The 21,979-nt window shown below is 39.2% G+C and overlaps 2 protein-coding genes across 3 annotated transcripts in view; both read left to right on the top strand.

Annotated features, from left to right (window-relative positions):
* Positions 1–765: 765 nt before the first annotated feature.
* On the top strand, positions 766–19,680 carry BCO1 (beta-carotene oxygenase 1). 2 transcript variants are annotated; one of them, XM_076349064.1, is made up of 11 exons: positions 766–885; positions 4,674–4,802; positions 6,200–6,329; positions 7,809–7,956; positions 8,843–8,990; positions 10,042–10,262; positions 11,115–11,372; positions 12,547–12,649; positions 13,484–13,578; positions 15,717–15,828; positions 16,493–19,680. In XM_076349064.1, exons 1-11 carry the CDS (start codon positions 822–824, stop codon positions 16,663–16,665), a joined length of 1,581 nt encoding a protein of 526 aa, XP_076205179.1. In that variant the 5' UTR covers positions 766–821; the 3' UTR covers positions 16,666–19,680. The 2 variants fall into 2 exon arrangements, with proteins under 2 accessions (XP_076205179.1, XP_076205180.1); XM_076349065.1 differs by lacking the exon at positions 766–885 and having other exon boundaries at positions 4,747–4,802; positions 6,156–6,329.
* A 1,777-nt stretch (positions 19,681–21,457) lies between these two features.
* The window catches only part of GAN (gigaxonin), a 42,807-nt gene continuing 42,285 nt past the window's right edge, over positions 21,458–21,979 (top strand). Inside the window, exon 1 of the mRNA XM_076349062.1 lies at positions 21,458–21,657. Coding sequence (XP_076205177.1) covers positions 21,491–21,657 — 167 coding nt within the window. The 5' untranslated portion in view covers positions 21,458–21,490. The remainder of the gene's footprint in view (positions 21,658–21,979) is intronic.

Here is a 21,979-nt window from a genome sequence, read left to right as displayed (position 1 = left end):
TATATTGAAATAATTCTTTTCCCAGAGGATTTTAAAATTAACAACACTGAACTCAGTTAAGTACCTTACCTAGAAACAAAGGCGTGAAGTTAAAAATCCCCCATATTTTTAACAATTCCTGCCATACTTTTCATGGGGTGGATTCAGGTCACATATGGGAGAATATTTTATAGTGATTATTTGTGAAAAGATGTTTAATTCAAAGATGTGCCACTCAGTTCACTCTGGAACAGCTAGTACATAAATACAGCACATGACTCTTCAGTGACAATACTTTGTTAATTAATAGAATAGCCCAGTTTACATTTCACAGAATGGAAAGAAAAGGTTGACATCCCGCTCTGAAATGTTTGGCACTCCCAAAGAGCCAAATTCAGAAGTGGGTAGAGATTTCTTTTCTTTTTCTCTCCCTACCTGCCAAATGGGGCAAGCACCCCTACGCAGTGTCTAAAATTTTATCTGAAACGCTGAAGATGATGTTTCAGAGTCATTCTACCTGACTCCCTGGGTGTGCCTGGCTGCTTCAGGTAGGTTCATAAGGAGCAAACAGGCGAGTTACGTTTTTCTTACTTCTCCTTTGAACCAGTGAAAGAGTTAATTTTAATGAGAATGTGCAAGAATTATAGTGTATGTGCTAGGGATTAAAGATCAGCTATTATAAATTGTCAATCTATAAGCCACCAGCCACTAGCTCGCATTGCACTTTGACCTTATCTTTATATGTAACAGGGAAGATCTGTTCTTAGCCCAGACAGGAGGGGACCGCTACGGCTGCAGGAGCGGCTGGGTAGAAGACACAGAAACTGTTTATCACATGAGAGATGGATACGATATTTGGCAGAAATAAAGAAGAACATCCAGAGCCCATAAAAGCTGAGGTGCAAGGTAAGTGACAGAAAATCTGTTCTAATACGTGCCAGTTACTTTGGTGTTTTCGAATGGGTAAACACTGAAACACTTGTTCACCCAAGACAACACTGAAAGGGGAAACTGAGAAAGCGAGAAACTAAGTGAATTTTGTTTAAAGGACTGATCTCAGATAATATTTGTGCCCTGACTGTGGGATTTTTCTCGCTTCATGGGCATTTCTGTGTACTTTTCCAGGAAGTCTGTTTGAACAAGATTCACTGAAGTTGGTGCTGAGGGACGAAGTCTCGGGATTTAATCTGGGGACACCCCCTCCCCCAGGGCTCTGCTCAGGCGTTTCGGTTTCTCCTCTCTGTAACCCTTCCCTACCCTCCCTCTGTCTGCTCACACTCTTCCTTGCCTCCGGGAGAGAGTCACTAAAACTGGGACTCTTCAACAATAGTGTTTCTAAGTAGAAAAGCAGCAGTAATGGATGCCACTGTGTACCGTTAAAAAGAGGGTTCGGAAGTTAATCCAGTAAAAACTGCAGAGTATCCTTCAGCGAGATAGTTTAAAGTGGCTCTCTAGGGATGAACGCTTGATCAATCTATTATTTTTACTGCTTTTTTTACTTTACAGAAGAGTTTTTTGCTACAGCTACAGGAGAATTTTGTTGCTGAGAACCCCTATTTAGTAAATATATGCTGCATTGTTTGTAATACGTAGTCCAAGAAATGGCAGGCATCTAATACCAATTTTAAAGTCACTTCCCAAGTACAACACTTAAAAAGATGACAATTAAAACTTGCGTGACTTTGTTGTTGTTGTTCAGTTTGGTGGCTGAATTGGAAAAGATTTTGTTTCAAGTCAGACAAAGTGCTTTGTTATAATTTGCGGTGGTTTTATGCCTTTCAATTTCTTTTGCTCAAGATAAAAACTTATTATTGAAACATTTGAAGTGTTTGCAAACAAACCATTTATCAGACCTGATCTGTATTATGGAATGGTTTAGTTGAACAAAGACTGCATATTTCAGTAAATAAAATTATGTATACAAAATATTCCTTCATTGGTAATGATGATTCAGTATAATGAAAATCATGAAAACTAAAGAGAACTTTGACCTCTTTAAATACTTCACTAGCCCTGAGCTCTGCCAGTATTTTGGCTCCTTGTTACTCAATATGGACACTCTAAATATGACCCCGTACTTCTAACGTCAGCCACAATTTAACCCATGCTCTCGTAAACACTGTACAGCCATGTGGTTGTATGAGACTCTGTTGCTATCATAGTTAATAAACTTCCAAATATTTGGAGACTTTACTGTGTCACTTTTGTGTCCTCATGTGGTACAGAGAAGTATCATTATTTCCACTTCAGATAAAAGTCTGAAGCAAAAAAGATACAAGGTCCAGGTTTTTAAAACTATTTAAGCACGTTAGGATGCTGATTGGTACCCAGTGTGATTTACAGAAATTCTTAATTCCCGCTAAGACAAAAGGTTTTAATCTGAAAACCTCACTGGATGACCCTTTGCTCCATTGCTTTTCATACTGGAATTATGCCAGAAATTGCACCGAATTACACCGGAAGTTTCAGACGCTGCATCAAGTCCACAGTGCCTTAAAAAGAAGATCCCCTGTTTTCCCTGTTTATCTCTTCCAGCAAAATTATTTTGTTGGCTTGTCCTGGAACTTTTTGAGCACCATTATTCTGATATAGAGAAATAATCTCTAAACAAAATTTTTAGCCCTAGGAATTGCAAGTTGTTCACTGAATTGCAGAAATATCTGCTTTTCTTGAATGATGGGCCCCAAAGCAGAAGATAGTTTTACTGGATCAAAATCCCACAAGACCTCATATGCAGCAGAAGTATTACATTTTCACTGCAGGGAAAGCAGGACTGGTTGCAGCAAGACCACATGCAGTCAGCCCCAGCGCAGTGTTAGCATAAGGTTTTTGCAGCCCATGCTCGTTGTACAGATTTGCAATCATAAATGGCATTGGCAGGAGGGTAGGAGCACAGCAGACTACACTCACTACGCTGCAGTTGCCCATAGTATTGGAGAAATAGCAGAGCCTACAGTCTTCTATTGCCAAATAACAGAAAACTGTAGAAAGGGAAGTGGCAAGAAGAGAAACGCTTGTATTTTAGGCATATAAGCAGACTAAACTTCTTCAGCAATTAATGTTCAGTAGTCAGCCAAACAAAAATTATGTATCTCTTTTGAATATATACTTTCTTAAGATCATAATCTTATTCTTTCTGAAGGATTCTTTTCTTTTGCTAACTTGTGATTTCCTCACTGTCTTCTCACCAACTACTTTTAGTTACTGAAGTTTTGTGCAATTATCTGTATTAAGGGTTAAACCTTGTTCATCTTATACAAAAAAAGTACTATAATTATTGCCTTGGAACTTCTTGCATTAGAAAGGCAAGTAAGGTTTGGTTTTCAAGACTCTTCTAGAATATAATAATAATAATAATAATAATAATAATAATAATAATAATAATAGTCCATCAATTGTGTCAACAATTTTTTATCTTCTTCATGTATTCCAGAACTGTAACCCTAATGAAGTTGTGTGAGTATTGTGGCATACAATATTAGTTGGTTAGCCTGACTGAGAATATATTTTAGGTAAAGCTGACATTTACTCCATATCCTTCCTTTGCATTTGGATGGTTTTTCCTTGTGCCCTTAATGTCATTTGTTTGAAGAAATGGCAAATGTCCTTGTCTCCCTTACCTAAAAAGGTCAAAATTCAGGAAATATTCTCTTAGAAAGTGGCCAAAGTCCCTTTAGAATCTCAGAAAGTCTTACAGCAAAACAATTGTTACTCTCTGCAACTGCATCAGCTTTGACAAAATCGACTATTTCCATAGGAGGACATTTCTATCTGTTGTAAAGGGACTATTAATAAGAAAGTTTGTCAACATATTTGACATAGGGTCACAAACTAAATGATAAGGAGAATTAAAAGTTCTGAACAGCTTTTTATGCAGAGACAATGTTCAGTGCAGGAATTGTGTGGAAAAGTAGTATGTGATCTTAAATGTTCCCTCAGGAGGCATACACACAAAGAAGCAAGTGAAGCTTTTAATTTAATATCTGATATACTTTTGTTCAGCTCTTTAACCCTAATGGCATTCTTTAATTGTTGTTATTCTGTGTGTCAAATGGTAGGTAATGTATTTCTTGCAGGGATTTGATGAGGAACATTTCTTATTCAAACCTCAGCGGTACTTGTATATTTTCAGTATAATATTCTTACCCTTTATTTGTGTTCAAAACGTCAACATTATGACTAGTGTCACAAAAGCACTCCCAAAATGACACTACATTATGCTGTGTAATTTAATTAATGAAATTTTTACTGGAATTCATTTAGCCTGAAGTTTAACTTGATGTACTGAAGGCCAATGCAAGTCATATAACCTATAAAATATGTTTATTTCTGATAAGCTCTAGCTTTTCCTGGCATGAGTAAAAGGGTTTAAATGTATCACTTTAAAATCTGAGTGCAGGAAAGAAAGGTCCAACTCTATTTACTTCCTGATATTTAGCAAATTACATTCCAGCAATCTCATCTTCTTGTAGTAATCTCATATAGCAATATTCATGCAGAATATTACTAGCACCACATTTCTGAGCAGATCATATTTTAGTTAACCCAAATTCCAACATAATTGTATGCTATTACAAACCTTGACACACCCGCAGTCTGTCTGCCTATATGAAGCCTATGCCCTTAGGAAAACTGTCCTGTAACATGCCCCTCACCTAAGTGAATGGATACTGGTATCTCCTTTTTGTTCATAGGTCAGTTGCCCGCTTGGTTGCAAGGGATACTTCTCCGAAATGGCCCAGGGATGCACACGATAGGGGACACTAAGTACAACCACTGGTTTGATGGCTTGGCTCTGCTGCATAGCTTTACATTTAAAAACGGTAAGTTGTTGCACATCAGATTAAAAAAAGCTCAACAACCCAAATCTTGGTGCCTTATGTTGCTAATTCTGTTCTGAGTTTGATTAGAATGTTGCAGGTTTCGTCTGCAGAGTGGCATGTGTGGTGAGGTGATAACCGCTTTGGGAAAAGTCTCTGCAAACATACACTTACGTGTCGCTCTCCACAGCAGCGGTATCTCTGCAGCGCTGTTATCAGAGATAGACTATATTGTCCTTTTTTTCTGGAGTGCCGAAGTTCAATATTGTCTGCACTGCAGGATAGCCTGCAACCAGTGCTGAGCAGGTCACTGCAGGGCAGCCTTTGCCTTCCACCCAGAGCAAGAAAACCTCCCTTGTTTCAAACTGGATCAACCAAAAGTACTGTAATATCTGGAGGTTTTTCTGATGTGGATGAACAACCTAGTTTCAGGGAAGACTAACGTTTCCCCTTTGGTATTTGGTTGCAGCTGTAACAGTTGCCAGGAGAGAAACTGGGATGCTACATCACTTCGCAAATCAAACGTCACTTATGTGTACTTGACAACCCTACAAGCAGTCCTCCTACTTGTCATCCTTATGGAGGGAAAACAGGCAGCTCCTCTACCCAAAGCAATTTCATTTTTTGTTTTCAGTTAAAGCATTTTTTATCAGTTCAGCTGTTTTACAGTGTGAGGCAGGATGTTTTACACCTAGATTCTTTCCGCAAGAAGTATGTATGTGTCTGTAAAAGAACTGGGTTTTACTCCTGTCATCCTCCATTCCTAGTGTTTACTTTTTAGTTTCCATTTCTGTGATCAGAGGCATTTAATGCAACTGCAGGATCTCCTTGCCTGCCCAGCTCTACATCCTTAACAAAATAACCTATAAAGAAATGACCAGTGTTTTTTAAATTGCCAGTATATTTTACTTACCTAAAGCAAACAGAGCTCAGTTAGTTCAAGTATAGTGGTCCATTAAATTGGTCAGGATAGACACTGATTCCTTCAAGCAATTTGTTACTCTCTTAAAACTAAATTTTGCCAGTACAGGATATTTATCACCACCCACACATTGATGCATAATTAATCATTTTTACACAGATTGTTTTGGTTTACTGGAAGAGTTTATCCAAATCCCTCCTTTCCTCTCCCCAGTCCCCCAGTATTGTCCAAATGTGTTGGTAATCAAGGAAGCCAGACAATTGTTACCAATCTCAGCAGCCACAAGAGCAGTCCTGGGTTCCTTAGAGAGCTGAAAAAGCCTTCTGAAACAGGGCGTTAGGCGCATTGTTGGTTTCATTGCAAACTTTTCTTAGCTAAAGGACAGCTGCTTGAGAAACTCTTTCTCTGACTTTACCTATGCTAATTTTCTAAAGAACTCCATATGAAGTGTGATGGAAACCTGTTTGGCCTTTGTCAGGTGAAGTTTACTACAGAAGTAAGTATCTCCGAAGTGACACATACAACTGCAACGTAGAAGCAAACCGAATCGTGGTGTCTGAGTTTGGAACTATGGCTTATCCAGATCCATGCAAAAACTTATTTGCCAAGTAAGCAATGCTTTTTCCAACAAGATTCTTCTATCTACTTCTCTCTCCAGCACAGATGTCTTTCTGTTTCCCCTTGACACATATCTACAAATACAAAATTTGTTTTGTAAATTTACAATTGCTAAATATTGAAAAGGCCAAGAGACATATCCAGCATTGTACTCTCTATGGGTTATTCTAAGGCAAATATTTTAACTTCATTTCATCAGCAATATTGGCTGTTTCATTCACTATTGCAAGTAGATTTTGTTGTAATTTTGAAAAAACATTTTCAAGTGTTTTGCGGAAGTTTATAAAAATGATACACTGTAAGGGGAGAAGCAGCAAGAAAGGAAAAGATGAAGAGATGGGGGAGGAATTAATGCAAAGTTTATCAATAAAAAGAAGAAAAGCATCAATCACTTCAAAAAAATCAGAAAAACTTCTGGATTAAAGACCACTTTTACGAAAAAAAAGAAAGTGATGAAAATTTTCCATTGTTTCTTGAGTCATGTGCAGTGCTTTGAAGGACTGCACCCATAGGCCTGAGCTAATCTTATGTTCAAAATCAGAACCACTTGGGATCAGTGCAATAGCTGCTTTCGTGCCGTTAGAAAGGATGATAGGCTGTATATAAGAGGCAAGGTGTAAGCCATCATGTTATCACCTGTCTTGTAAAACTGGCTGTGGATATTCCCTGACAAATGCAAGTAGCTTACCCATCTCTTCTTCCTGGCTGAACTACCTCTAATGACTTTGAATGTGATATTTGGTAAGAGCACATGCATGGATAGTTATTGCAAAATAGTTGATATGTTTTAAGTTGTTACCCTGAGATAAGGTGCTTTTCTTCCCTCTTCCAGCACACAGGGTAACACTGGCATTTTAAGTTTGAAAGGGATATAAGCAAATTTGTCTTGGCTTCAAGTGAATATGATAAAATCCTACACTAAGAAGGAAAACTGTCAAGCCCACATGTGAAGTTGGATCTTCTTTGAAATCATAATTGTGATATGGGATAACACCAGGAACAAAAATATTCCATCAGGGAGTATATGGATCCATCTATTTTATGAAGGCATACCCTGAAAAACCTACCAGCTTTTAGGTAGAAACTGTTAGGCCCAATTCTCACAAGGTATGCACAGGAGAGCGTGTAATTAGCCCATCCTGATAAACCAGTGCATATGTTACAGCTGACAGCAGGACTGGACCTGGGCGCCCATTTGTGTATGGAAAAACAGTTGCATGCATGTCCTTAACCCTCGCCCAGGCCAAGGGCGTTGAAGAAGCCCATCTCCTCTGCTTTTCCACCCTTTCCACCGAGGCAGTGTGGGAGGGGACAGAAGAGGGCACAGCAGGGGAGGGACAGACCCAGCTCTGTGACCCTGCTGCTGTGCACAGCCCGCACTGCTCGGGTGACTTCTGCTTTGCACAGGGTAAAAACTAATACAGCTTCTGCTGCTCTAATGAACCGACACGAAATTTCCCTCCGTACAGGGCATTCTCGTATTTGTCTCACACCATTCCTGAGTTCACAGACAACTGCCTGATCAACATTATGAAAACTGGCGATGATTTTTATGCTACCAGTGAGACTAACTTCATCAGGAAAATTAATCCGCAGACTCTGGAGACATTAGAGAAGGTATAAATGACTGTGTTGTTCTGGTTCCTCATCTGCTGATGAGTAAAGTTTCAGGCTGACTCATAAGGATCCTTTAACATGTGCAGAATACAAAACTGGAAAGATACTTTTCTTCTTCTACTATTCCCTTACTTTTGAAATCATGGTTAAGTGAAATAGTGGAGATACCAGATCTTTTAAGAACTCATGAGTTCAAAATTAAATCCCAAATAGTTTGGGAAAAGCTGGGCTTTGAGCCATTGTACATAATCTAGCAAGGCTGCAGGAGTAATACCACACATCATGCTTATGGCATGATTATTTTGGATGACTTCCATTATTATGCATCTGTAGTTATCAAGTGATTTACATAATTAACAATTCAGTAGGTCAGTTATATGACTACTTTTCAAGTACCTTATGCAAGATATTACTTAATTATTAAAATGAAATCATTGAAATGATTCAATGACATTGAAATATACAATGAGTTTTTTTCTAGCATGCAGTACAGTTTGAGTACAATTTCCAAGTTTTAAATCAAGTAGAAATGTTTTTGCTCCAGAAGATTGCTAGATGCACAGCCCTGTTAAATAAACTACTTTCAGGATGAAATGGGCATTTGCAGAGTAACTTCTTTAGCCAATCCTCCCGTTGTGTTACATGGCTGCAAGGGAGAGGTGAATGTAATTCAGATTCTGTAACTTGTTTTAGCCTTGAATTAGGAAATCATTTGAGTACCTACATAAGTCATTTGGCTTAACTGTTTAAATTTCAAGGCCTTTTGAAAATGGGGTACCAATAAAAGGCTACCAGTGCTAAAAAGCTGGTGGATTTGTGGTGTTAGCTGAGATCAATTTTAATTCTCTTACACATCTCTAAAATCTCCTATTGTATCATTTTCCAGGTTGACTACAGCAAATACGTAGCTGTAAATGTGGCAACTTCTCACCCACACTATGACAGTGCTGGAAATATTCTCAACATGGGTACTTCAATAGTTGATAAAGGGAAGACAAAATACATTCTATTTAAGATTCCTCCCTCTGTGCCAGGTAAGATATGTCTTTTATCAGTATTTTCTAGAAACTTGTTAGCAATTTCTTTCCTTCTGAGGTTAAGGGGTGGTGATAAAGCTCTTCTAGAAACTGATGGCTTTCATTTTCTTAATTTTAACTTATTGTGCTATTACAAAGGTTCATCTTGAATACTGTGTAAACAGGGTATTTCAGTATGAAGAACCTTGCTTTCAGAAGAATTTGCTTTTAGAAGAATTCTACTTTGAATATTACTGTAGTGAACTAACTCTTTTAGAAGAATTTCCATTCCCTGTATTCTGATGGGTAGAGGGAGGATGAAAAGAAACAATTTTATCTATAGGGCAGTATATATAATTTGAAGTTGTAAATTTTAATTTGCTTCATAAATGAAAATGCTCTTAAAATGCTGATACTGTGACTACAGGGAAGCGTAATACCAAATAATACCTAATATAGAGTTAATTCCTCTCTAACCTGGTCTACACTAGGCCTTGCTGAAATACTGTCCTTTGTTCACAGAGCAAATCACTTGCTCTTTTTCCCTCAAGACAATCTTTTTTTTTTGTGTTGTTGTTTAAAATCAGCTGCTAATGTGATGTCTGTCCTCTTGGTTGAACAATCAAGAGGCCTTCCACAGCTGAAAGATAAGTTTGTAATTTCTAGCTGGGGCTCAAACAAAGTCAGTATAGATCAAACAGGAACATCTCCTTAGAAGTTCGAAAACATGGGGGCATTTGAACCCCCTTGTAAAGCTGCCAATTTAATTGAACACCTTTCTCTTCCATGCTGGAACTTCTGAAGACAGTAACCAGTGGAATCAAATACTAAGATGAAGGAGCTCTGTCTAAATGGATCTGGCATTGTGATATTACTGCGTTGCTTCACTCAGATGCAAACTTCTATGTTAATTCTGCAGGAGGAAACAAACCACTTTCTTAACAGGAAAATGCAAATAAACCTGAGAGGAACCTGTTCTTTCCTACTTTATACATGGGAGAAATCCAAGCACAAGATTGGATTGGAATTTATTATAAATATAATTCTATTTTTTATCATTTATGTTCAGAAAAAGAAAAGAAGAAATCTTGTTTTAAACATCTGGAAGTGGTATGCTCCATCCCTTCTCGCTCTCTGCTCCACCCAAGCTATTACCATAGCTTTGGAATCACAGAAAATTACATTGTCTTCATAGAGCAGCCATTCAAACTGGATATTGTCAAAATGGCAACTGCTTACATCCGACATGTGAACTGGGCTTCCTGCCTTGCCTATCATAAGGAAGATAAGGTATTTTTCCTAATGCTGAGCAATGGAGTCAGCCAGGCCAGTGACCTCTTCCACACTGTTCTGTTGTTCATCTGGTTCATTAACTCCAGTAATCCCTCATTTTTTTTCAACCCTTGACTTTCATGTTGCACACTTTTTTTAGAAGTTGTATTTCTTTGAATACTATCTCCCATCTCCAGAAATTTCACAAATAAATATCTGATGCTGAAGGGCTTAAGAAAGAGGGTAGTTTGGCATTGTTAGAAATACTGTGTGCTAGCAGAGAAATTCAAAACCGCACTAGCATCCCTGACACATACGGTTGCTCCTGGTCCAAACAAAATACTGTATATTGTGGACGAGATCTGCTCTAGATCCATTGCATCAGATAGGAGAGCCAGACCGGTGGAAAAGCCTGCATGCAACAGAAAGAGAGTCTTTCACTGTGGCAACTGAGGAAAAAAACTGGTTTCTGAGGACCTTATTTCCACATGCTCTGGCCATCAATAAGTGGGGCATGCTGGGGTAGGGGGCACCAGCACAGAGCACTAAGACTCTGGACTAAGGCAGATTTATTTAACTTAAAAATAGAGCAGGGGATTTTCCAGGTTTTACCGGAAAACTTCAATCCTCAGCCTAGCCCAAATAGTAATTTGCAACAGTAAAATGAGTTTAAAGCACTTCCACACTCATTTTCCTCCTGCATTTTTTGGTCTTCAGGTTGGAACCTCTTGTCTTCTAGCAGCAAATCCTAAATTCTTAATATGCTTCAGTAGAAACAGACAACACATTAGAATGTTGATGGCTATCATTAGAAAACAGTAACTATTTGCTGATCATTAATGGTTTTAAATAATGTTTCCTATCTTTCAGACTTGGTTTCACTTTGTAGACAAGAAGACTAAAAAAGAAGTATCCACCAAGTTTTATACTGACGCTATGGTGCTTTTTCACCATATAAATGCTTATGAAGAGGATGGCCACATTATTTTTGATATTATTGCCTATACAGACAATAGCTTATATGATATGTTCTACTTAAAAAACCTGAATAAAGACTTTGAAGAGAGCAACAAACTTACCTCCCTACCAACCTTCAAACGATTTGTTGTTCCTCTGCAGTATGACAAGGTAGAAAGAAAATGGCTTTTTAATCTGTTCTTTGATCAGTAATTTAAAATACATCGGTGTGAATAATGGGTGAATTAATTATTAGTTGCCAGCCCTTATGTGCAAATTTCTGATTCTTTAAAGGTAACGTATACACAAAGTGTGGAGGAGTTTTGTTTTGTGTATGTATTGTGAGAAATGGCAATGAGCAGCTGGACATACAGTTACATGGATCTAGGTTCTGATACCATCCATTATGGAGAACAGGGCTATTGAGCATACGTAATTTCCTTACCAGTGAGATTATTTGTAAAATGCTACCAAATAGGAGCAGATATATCAACTTGGCTGTTGACTGGAAGGGCATGCATGAGGTTTTGCACAATCTGTTTCTTCCGCTTTACTGGAAGCCTATATATAATATATGCACGCTCCCAACTGTTGCAATGGTTTTAATAAAATTAGAAGATTTCATTTAAGTGTGAGATTTACCAGGAAGAGGAAAGATTTTATCTTTCAGTTTAATTTAAAACGTCGTTTTACATCATTGTTTGTAGGGAAGATTTTATACTGCCCAGCAACTTGGGCAAGTTTCTGCCTGATACATTTGGAATGGATAATACTTTTTCTTTCTACATCCTAGAATCTTGCTGCTTTGTCGCTGTCTCAAAAACAGTTATGCAGCAATGACAAAGGTTGTGTTGGATCACACCAGCTATCCAAACTACCCTGCAATCTTAAGAATTCAGCAATAGTGTATTAAAAACAAGTGTGTTACACCTATTTTTGCACTTGATCTACAGCAGGTGCAAAAAAAACAACCTTGGTGACTTTTAGTGGGAATTTGATACCTAATTCCTTGAAACGCATCTTCATTAATTAAATTCACAAACTATGTAATCCATTTATTGTGCTTCTGGGACATAGCCATGTCCATCTAAGCCTTTCTAAAGGCTCGGTGTGATTCAAAATGATTACTCTATGATATATTAAAATCCCCTGAGTATAATAAGATTTTTAATGAAGAGGTCAGAATCTAATGTTACAAGATAAACACCATAAGAAGGAACTTCTTGAAACTGGATTATTTGTTTAATCCCCAAATAGTCTATATTAATATCAAACCTGATGAAAGATCTAAATTAGAAGCATGTTCTTAGAGACACATTACTTTTTCAACTCATGTCTCTTTCAGGATGCCGAAGTAGGTTCTAATTTAGTCACACTTCCATCTACCGCAACTGCTATAAAAGAGAAAGATGGCAGCATCTACTGCCAACCTGAAATACTATGTGAAGGTGAGACATATCCATTACACAAATCTCAAATATGTTCTCTTACACACACGTAGGTGCATTCTAATAATGCCTAATAGCTGTTCATATATGTAAGATCTTTATAAAGCTAAGATAAACAAAACTTTTAATTAATATGTTTAGTGTAGATATTGACAATACCTTTTGCTTCTTTACTTCCCTCCTCTGGGTCTATCCAGTAATATATGACCCTGAACCTCTCAGATATATATTTATCAAGAGTGAAACCCCTTAAATGTCTGAAGTTACATCAGTTTTATATTAATATAGGATCCCAAGTCTGATCTTACAACTATTAATATGGTTTGCAAAGCTACCTGTTACAAGAGTAATTTTAGTTAAATAGGTCTGTTATAAATAGTAACTTCAGTTATTGCTGTATTTTATAAAGATTGCCTTTTAAACTTTTTTCAGGGGATAATAACAGGAATATGTAATGAGTATATATTTACCTAAAGTGAAAGTAATTTCGTAGAATGGTAGCCTTCAATTATATCTCAGATGTTCACATCTCATGTATTTATGAAGAAAAAACCAAAAAACAAACAACCCCCTCCCCTCATAAGTTCCAGTATAATGAATCCCTAAGAATGAAGAATTGTCATTTTTGAACTAACAACCCTGGCTTAATTATGTTGTGTTAATATCCATCTTCAGCTTTTTAGAAATTCAGACATACAAATTCTATGCAACGCCTGTTTTAAATACTGTCAAGATTTTTCACAGGGCAAAAATCCTGAAGATTGGCATATGTAAATGTACATTTGAGTTATTTTTCTTCTCTTGTTCCTAAGTCTTGAACTTTATTTTACCCAGGGATAGAACTGCCTCGCATCAACTACGACTATAATGGCAAAAAATGCAAGTACGTCTTTGCAACGGAAGTCCGGTGGAGTCCAGTTCCTACAAAGGTATAATTAACATTTACAAAGTCAGAAACTGTATTTATAGAACACAAATCAAATTTAAGCAGTTATAAGTAGACCATGCTTTACTAGTTTGGCCCAAAATATAGCCTAATCTGCATTCATACATGCAAATTCAAAATGCGTGGTTCTGAGGCCAGAAACTGCACTCTTTTTCAACATCAAGTTAAAGCTTCTAAATGGCGACATTGGAGTTGGGTACTATGTTCATAAACTTCAGCACTTGAAAGCAGGGAGATGAAAAGTTGGACATATATGTTAGCTTACTTGTATGATTAAAACAGCCTCACTGGGCCCAACTATGGAAACAATGTATCTTCATTTTACTAGTTGAAAATCTGGAACATTATTATCAGCTGTTAAAAACATGTAGTTCCATAGGCAGCAGAAGAGATGCTTTCTTACAGATGTGACTTGAGATTGGACTCTCGAGTATTCAATAGTGTATCTGTTTCTGTCAAAACTTTTCCCATTGGTGGGTCATTCACATGCAAAGAAACGTGAAATGCCTAAATTCTTATAAGGGTAAGCTCATGTTGTACCATTTCCCTCATAAAGTATTAATAAACTCAGGCTTCTTTATCCAGCTTTATATTTCCACAAAGTCTCTTGAATACAATAGTTAGCGAGACCCTCACTCTTCTGCTAAATTGGGCTGAATTTCTGTAATGTGCCAAGAGCTACAAAGGAGAGATTAGGAAAAAGAAGAACTAGGCAGACATGCATCTGTAACATTTTTTCCCTTTAGGAAACCTAACTAAAAAAATAAGTTACTACAACAGTATCTAATCAATTAAAAATATTAAAACAATACCTAATTTTTCAGAAAGCTTTATCTTTTGCTAGCTAGTTCTGTATTAGAGGGTAGCAAATGCTTTGTTTGTGTATGCATGATGCCAACTTCTCAGGAGACAGCCTAGAGTACAAATAGATTAAGATGAAAAGTATTAATAGTTGAAGGTAAGAGTATTGTACAGACAAACTCAGTCTTTATAATTCTTGTTCTGTGACTAAAAGGCAGCGCAAATTGAGTTCACTGTTGGTTCTTGTATATAATTACCACAACTGATTACAAAATAAAGCTGGATTTCTGCATGATGCAAGAAAATTTATTGCAGCACATCTGACAGTAGCTCAAACAAATCTGCAAGTTTGTGATTTCCAGTGTAGATAATCCCTGCTTGACTTAAATATAATAAAAAATGCTGTTAGAAGATATTTTTTTTTCACATCAGTTGCTCTTTGATGAATGCAGGCACAACAACAACAACCATGTATAATCCTTAGGTAAAGTCTGTCAGCGGAATTGCTGTCATCTTGGTTAGAAGGGAGAATTCTTCCAAACTCTTCCTCCAGTAATTTGAATAGTTTCATTTTTGTGTAAACATATTTTTTCACTAAAGGTCAAAAGGCAAAAGAATATAGCTGCATCTGTATGGGCAGAGAAAAGGCCTTAATAGAATTGAACTGGAAATGCCATGCATCTCCACTGGCGATTGGTTTGGTCAGGCACTTGACCCATTAATGAGAAGAAAATCTGTACTCTGTTCCTTCGGTAAATACCGGTATCTGTGTGGAATTCTTGCCCCATTGGTTTAATCTTTACACATCACTATTAATAGCCTTTGTTCTGGCATATACTTAACAATAGAAGGCCTTGAGAAATATTGAGGTCACAATAAAAGGAAAATAACTCACAGGATTAGAAAATGGAAGGTTTAAATCCTGTTTCCTGCTTTACTACAGAATCGCAGTGATTTGGCGCAAGAACTTAGATGTTCTGGGCCTTGGACTCTTCCTCTGTCTTGTGAGGGCATTATTTATAGTGAAGGTTGTCTCATGATCTGTTAGTATTTGTAAAATACTTAAAGCCCATAAATGAAAGGTGCAATTGTAATCTAATGAAATGAAATGAAAAGAACATTGTGTGATTATGCAGCCACTAAATGTGACTCTGAAGTTTAACATTTTCCAGGTGTTTCCTTCTTGTGATGACACATGCCTTGTTGCTCCTTAACTCTTAGCATTGGTTCCGCATGCCAGCAGTCTGTTCACTTTGTGCCTTTGGAATAAACCACTGTCTGGGTCACTGACATTTTTCTTTTCTGGTCACAACAATTTAGATTATAAAATTTAATATCCAGACAAAGGAAATGCTCCACTGGGAAGAGGACCATTGCTGGCCATCTGAGCCCATTTTCGTTCCCAGCCCTGATGCAAGAGAAGAGGATGATGGTAAAATAATGACAACATTCTGAAAGCTGGGGTTACATGAGTTTTGCATTAAATCTTACAAGTTTCATTGTTCTTAGTAAAGAAAGCTGGTTTGATGCTTCCACTGTGAGATTAAAATTAGCACCAGCCATTTTACTCCTGCAGACAAAAACCCAAAGCAACAACAGACCAAAATCAACTGTGTAATGTCCCAAGGTAGCCATAAACAATAAAACAAATGCTTAGGACTTTCCAGAGAGCCACTCGGAGCTGGATTTATCAAGTTTGGAGCAGCTGAAGCTGTGGGAAGTCAGTGTTGTTACAGATGAGAACATGAAGTGGCACTGCAAGTATCCCTGTAATCTCGATCCAGTTCTGTTCTCAGGTGACTCCTTGTAAAGGCAAATGGCAAGTAGCTGAAAGGATGAGTCCCAGAACTGCCAGGCACACAATTCAGCATTGGTTTGCTTTTTTCCTTCCCAATGAACTGCAGGCAGACCAGAAAAAAGCACAGAAAAGAAGCATTCGTTAGTTCTTTAGCACTCTCAGTAGACTTCTTGACCTAGTAAGCACTTCCAGTTTGTGCCCTAAAATCCTTAGGAAACAAGAATTGTTTCCTGATGGTGTTATCTTTTCTGCTTGGTGTAACAGTATGTGTTTCTAATTCTTCATTTGTATGTCACAGGCATTGTCCTGACCTGTGTTGTGATGTCTGATCCAAAGAAAGCACCCTTCCTACTTGTCTTGGATGCTAAAACTTTCAAAGAATTGGGCCGAGCCACAGTAGATGTAGAAATGCATCTAGACCTGCATGGAATGTTTATACCAGAGAAAGATTTGAAGACTGAGACTGAGTAAAATGCTATTTATCCTATTACACAGACTGAGACACCCTTCTGCTGAATGTGGGATAATATCATTCAGGAACAACCTTCTCTTATGACAAGAAATGACTACTTATAAGAGAGAGCAATAACTTTTATTACAAATAATTATATGCACAACTGGTACATAACTATTCCAAAAGAAGAATGATCAGTATTAAGTGCTAATGTTGTATACAACTCGTGGGGCAGGGAATAGAAGAAAAAGGTGACAAGAAATGTTTTATTCGAGTAGAATATAGCTTTCTGAGCAAATGAAGTACTGTATTTATAGGGTGATGCATGGCATGAGTCACATGTCTGCAGGTCATGTAACTTTCATGGACTGTTTCAAGACTGCAGCTCACGATGAAAGTTGTCTCCTGCCAGAAAACCTCATGTTAAACTATCTGCTGTGATACTAATAATTCATGGCAATGCATTCTCTTGGTGCTTGATTTCTTAAACTCCACCATAACCAAAGTGTTACATTGAGGTGCTACAACTTTCTAATTTAGCACCTAAAAAAACCTGCTTTGATAATAATTTCATGGTGTATTTTTCCCTTTTATGTTGACAAAAACAAGTAACTTGAAATAGAATATATGGTTTTATGTAGCATTCAATTATACTTCAGTGCGATTCAATCTTAAGCACTTTGTATTTAGATCAGTTTTCCTTGAGAATATCTGACATGGCATTTCATGTAATTAGATGATTACATTATGTAAAAGATAAACAGAAATGTACTATTTATTAATATTGCTAATAGTCTCTGTTAATAACAGTATGTATATGAATGAGAGCAGTATATTTCTAGCAGAACTCAGATACACACGTGCAACAAATTGTTTAGGTGAAGGAGTGAAAGACCTAATTTAGACCTCATCTGAACCACACAGTAGCTGAAACTACTATTGTAGTTGATATTAGCTATTGTTGCTATAGCTAAGCATTTGCTTTATTGTCTGCTTGGGAGCATCCATGTTCTGACATGGGTTTATCGTTGCCTGTAACAGATGCTTCCTAATAAAAATACACAGCTCTCATTCATAGTCACAATCAAAAAGCACATTTCAACAGAGAGTTCAAGTGCCAAGTATACCGTGGCTGTTTTTTGTTATAGGAATGGCATTTCCTGATCCCCCGAGTGTATTTCTGTTTTCTGATTTGGGGCATTGATTTTTCTTTAAATGAGAGCTTTTTTTCTTTGAATTGTATTTTTCTACTGTAGATACCTTTACTGTTGGAGGCATCTTTACTGATGGAGCAACCTAGGTACACATCCATCCATTTTAGGTGTTCATCTGGTCTGTATGTATCACCACACTACTCGGGTGTCTCTGACTTTTATATACGCGCTCTCACAGTGTCTCTGCTGCTCACTGTGTTTTACAGGTAGAAAACAGACTGAAATCATTGTCATTTACTATCTCCCCATCACATGAGAATCTGGGCTTTGGTGACTTGTTCGTGATTACGTAAGATGTTTACAGCAGAGCAGGAATTGAACCAACATCATCCACAGTTCTTGTTTGCTCTGTAACAACTATACCTCCCTTTCTCTGCTTAAGTCTTTGCAGTTTGTAAGTATAAAGAATATACAGGCTATTTTTAATGTAAAAAAAGTCACTGTGGTCAGCTCTAGGGTTAAAATATGCAGTTTGGGGCATTCAAATGTTTATATATTCCATAAAATGGAAATAAACACTTCAGTAAGGTGTGTCTGCAGAAATAGTCATCTTTAGTGTTTTCAAGGCCTACTACCACTACTATTTAAGACAACTTTATCTTCTAAAGAAGAAATTGAACTCCATTTTTGTAAGTAATATGGAACCAGTACTGGAATGGAAGACTGACTTCTGATGTTGGCAAAAGACAGCAGATGTGGGGTTGTTTCTTTTAGTCTGAAAAAGTTTGGATTTAACAAGTGTCCACAAATATTTCTGGAATTATAAGGTGGTAACAAATCAAAAGTCTAACCATTATTATAGATCTCCTTTTAGGAGTTTGTCTCCAGAATTTCTTCTGGAGAACTCAGTGTTATGTTTTTGGATGATCATGAGTTTGGATACAGGAGTTACTTAACTTCCGAGGAGCTAATTCTTACTGGCAGAGATGACACGATAGGGGAATATTCATCGTAAAAACAATCTGCAGTCTAAGGAAGCAAATGTGTTATTTATGTTCATGTAGAAATACTGCAGAAAATACATTGTAAGAACTTGTCTTGGGTATGATTTTTTAAACAAAGTGTGCTGTATTCACTTGGTCAGTATTACGCAGGATTGATTAGCATCAAGTTTGTAGTCAGCCTGAAGAGGAAAACAGTAATGTAAATCTGGACTTGCCAATCCCAGTATCCTCCTGTGGCAGAGACAATATGGATAAAACCATATGGCTAATCACAAATGTGGTCAAGAATGGTTTTAGCAGTTGCAACAGTAATCTGGTGAAAGGTTTACCCTGGATATGGTAATACACTGTATCGTTTCTAGGCTGACAATAGCAAGGGGGAATGCATATACGCTCTGCCAAGTGGCTGCAAGGCTCGTGGGATTTTTTTGTTGTGGTAACATGGCACACGGTAATGAGTCTGTCATTCGGTTTGCTTCTCTGACATCCTTCGCGGTGAATGAAATCTTGAGGGACAGAAAGGTTCGATCCTTCTTTTGCACCAATTTAAGTCATAAATTAGCCCAGTAAAACTAGTGGATTTATTGTAATGGCTTAAAAAGAAATCTAGATTCAGTGACTGCAAATAAAAATAGTAAGGATAGATAATCCATTAAAGGAAAAAAACATAGTTGAGCAAGAGAATCAGGTCATGGGTATGCGTACACATAATTACTTCACAGATGTTACAAATGGCCCTCTAGTTGGTAGAGTGGTTTGGTTTGTTTTTGGTTTTGTTTTTTTTTATCAATGTGTTTCATTAAATGGAACAAATAACAAAGCATAATAATTAATTTGTTCTCTGGAAGTGGATATTATCTGTTACACCTTGTCCCATTGCCCCACATATGCAGCAGGAGGAAGCGCAAACACTGTTTACTAGGACAAGTTAAAAACCAGAAATGCAACTATGTTTTCCTACATAACAATCTATGCAGGAGGCACAGAAACAAACCAGTGTTTTTCTCTTTAAATAACCAGGCCACTCAATAACAGCTTTCGCAATAATTTAAACCACTGTTCCCTTGGGTCTGCAATTACCAAAGTATTAATAACAAGCAAAATACATCTTTCACCAGCAGCGTGAGATGCAGAGTGCTCTCTGCTGTCATTACCCTCAAAGAGATCCATCAAGCTCTTCCTCATTCTACACTTGACATCCTGGATAATTATACCCATGCCAGAAGAAGTGGCCTTCTAATATTTTTAAATGGGTATGTTATAACAATGAGCGATGCAAAGTTGCTGGTGTTTCATGCAGATTACTATGTTTTTAGGCCTTCCATCGTATCAGGATGTGAAACACATCCTCTGCTTCTAAAAGTCTTGTTCAAAGTGGCGCGACAAACCTAGAGCACGGTACTCCTCTCTGTGACCCCTCTCCAGCCAGAAAGCGCTTAAGCGAGGGTTGGACTGTAAACGCTGGCTTAAACGGGGCTGTTCACACTCTCCACAAGCGGGCACTTGGTGCAGTGTTTTGGCTGCTGGGGTCTACGTGCGCGGATGTCCCGGCTGAAATCTCCCTCTGGAGAACAAACCAGCATTGTGTCTAGCTTGGAAAGGACAATGTTGCCTCTGTAAAGTCATTCGTTCCTCTCTCCTATGGGGACATTTCCAGACACCTTTATTCTTTCTGCTAGTGGTAAAATGATTTGGAGACACCATCAAACTGGATTAGGATGAATTATAAAATAAAATTTTAAGTTGTCCACGTGTCAAAGATACGTATTTTTGACATCACTGATTTAAAGAAATGCAAATAATAAAAGCATGTGACCCACCACAGCTTTACTAGATCAGGCCCTCTGAAAATTTTATTCTCCCAGTGGAGAAACAGAAAGCGTGGTGTCCTTTTGGGCGTTTCACAGCCTAAGAAATCCGAGTCTACCTTTGACTGTCAGGGCAGGGGGCCACGGCGAGCCGCTGCGTTTGCCCCCTCCTGGCAGCATCGACTGAACTGTCGGTAAAGTAGATGACAGATTTTGAAACACTTTCACTCGGTGCAAATCGCGTTTCACTACTTAAATACTGGATGCTGTTAAAGAAAGCAGCAGCAGATGGAATCAAGTCGTCTCGCAATGTGAAATTAGGCACGTTAAATATATGGCCTAAACCCTTGTGAACAGTCCTGAAGACAATCTTTTTGCCTGAAAAGGGCGTATTTCCAGCTGGCAGCTGTGGGAAGCGGCACTATCGAAACGAGTCTCGCTGTATTTAATTCTCATTCTCTTACTTTTTCTCATGCTAACGCCTATCATTTTCACCTCCAGCTCGCGTAAGGGAAAAAACAAACAAATAAAAGGCTGGTTTTAGTCACATTTTAAAGCCGAGAGGGAAAAAAAAAAAAAAAAGATAATTTCGCGGGCGATGCTGAGTTCAGGGTCCCCGGCCTGCAGCCACCGCGGGCACCCGCCCCGCCCCGGCGGGCGCCCGGGAGAAGGGCCGGGCCGGGCGGGGCGGGGCGCGTCAGGGTGCCCGCGGGGCCCGGGGGCGGCCGGGGCCGCCCCCGCTCCCGCCCCGCAGGGGGAGGCCGGCGGCCGGGCGGGGCGGCGCAGGGAGATGATGTCAGCGGCGGGCTGGCAGCCATGGTGTGAGGGCAGCGATTGAGGCGGCCGGCCCGGCGCGGCGCGGCTCGGCCCGGCAGCATGTCGGGGCCGAGCGCCGTGTCGGACCCCCAGCACCCGGCGCGGCTGCTGCGGGCCCTCAGCTCCTTCCGCGAGGAGAGCCGCTTCTGCGACGCGCACCTGGTGCTGGAGGGGGAGGAGATCCCGGTGCAGAAGAACATCCTGGCGGCCGCCAGCCCCTACATCAGGTACGGCCGGGGCGGCGGCGCGGCCCGCAGCCCCCCGGGGAGGCCGCCGGGGCCGAGAGCGGGCCCGCGGCCCCTCGGGCGGCTACTCGGCGGGAGGCCGCGCTCCCCGGGGGGGCGGCCGTTGCGGGCCGTTACGGTTACGTAAGGAGCGGACTTGGCTTCTTTTAAGGGTGAAAGAGCCAGGGGAGGCCGGCGGCGGGTCGGGTCGGATCGGGGCGGGCCTGCCCTGCCCTCCCCTCCCCGGGGGTGCGCGTCCGGCCCCGAGATTTGCCTGAGCGCCCTGGTGAAAGCGGCGGCTCGGCCGGCTCCCCCCCTGCGGCCG

Source organism: Aptenodytes patagonicus, chromosome 11 (genome assembly GCF_965638725.1).
Source record: "Aptenodytes patagonicus chromosome 11, bAptPat1.pri.cur, whole genome shotgun sequence".
NCBI classification, from domain to species: Eukaryota; Metazoa; Chordata; class Aves; order Sphenisciformes; family Spheniscidae; genus Aptenodytes; species Aptenodytes patagonicus.
The sequence above is the reverse complement of the archived record's forward strand: the minus strand, read 5'-3'. Positions and strand labels throughout refer to the sequence as shown.

Bases quoted from the DNA above. Each gene is read 5' to 3' on its own strand.
- BCO1 (XM_076349064.1), top strand. From the start codon at position 822: ATGGATACGATATTTGGCAGAAATAAAGAAGAACATCCAGAGCCCATA. The intron at 8,991-10,041 runs GTAAGATATGTC...ATTTATGTTCAG, and splicing joins GATTCCTCCCTCTGTGCCAG to AAAAAGAAAAGAAGAAATCT. The intron at 13,579-15,716 runs GTATAATTAACA...ACAACAATTTAG, and splicing joins GGAGTCCAGTTCCTACAAAG to ATTATAAAATTTAATATCCA.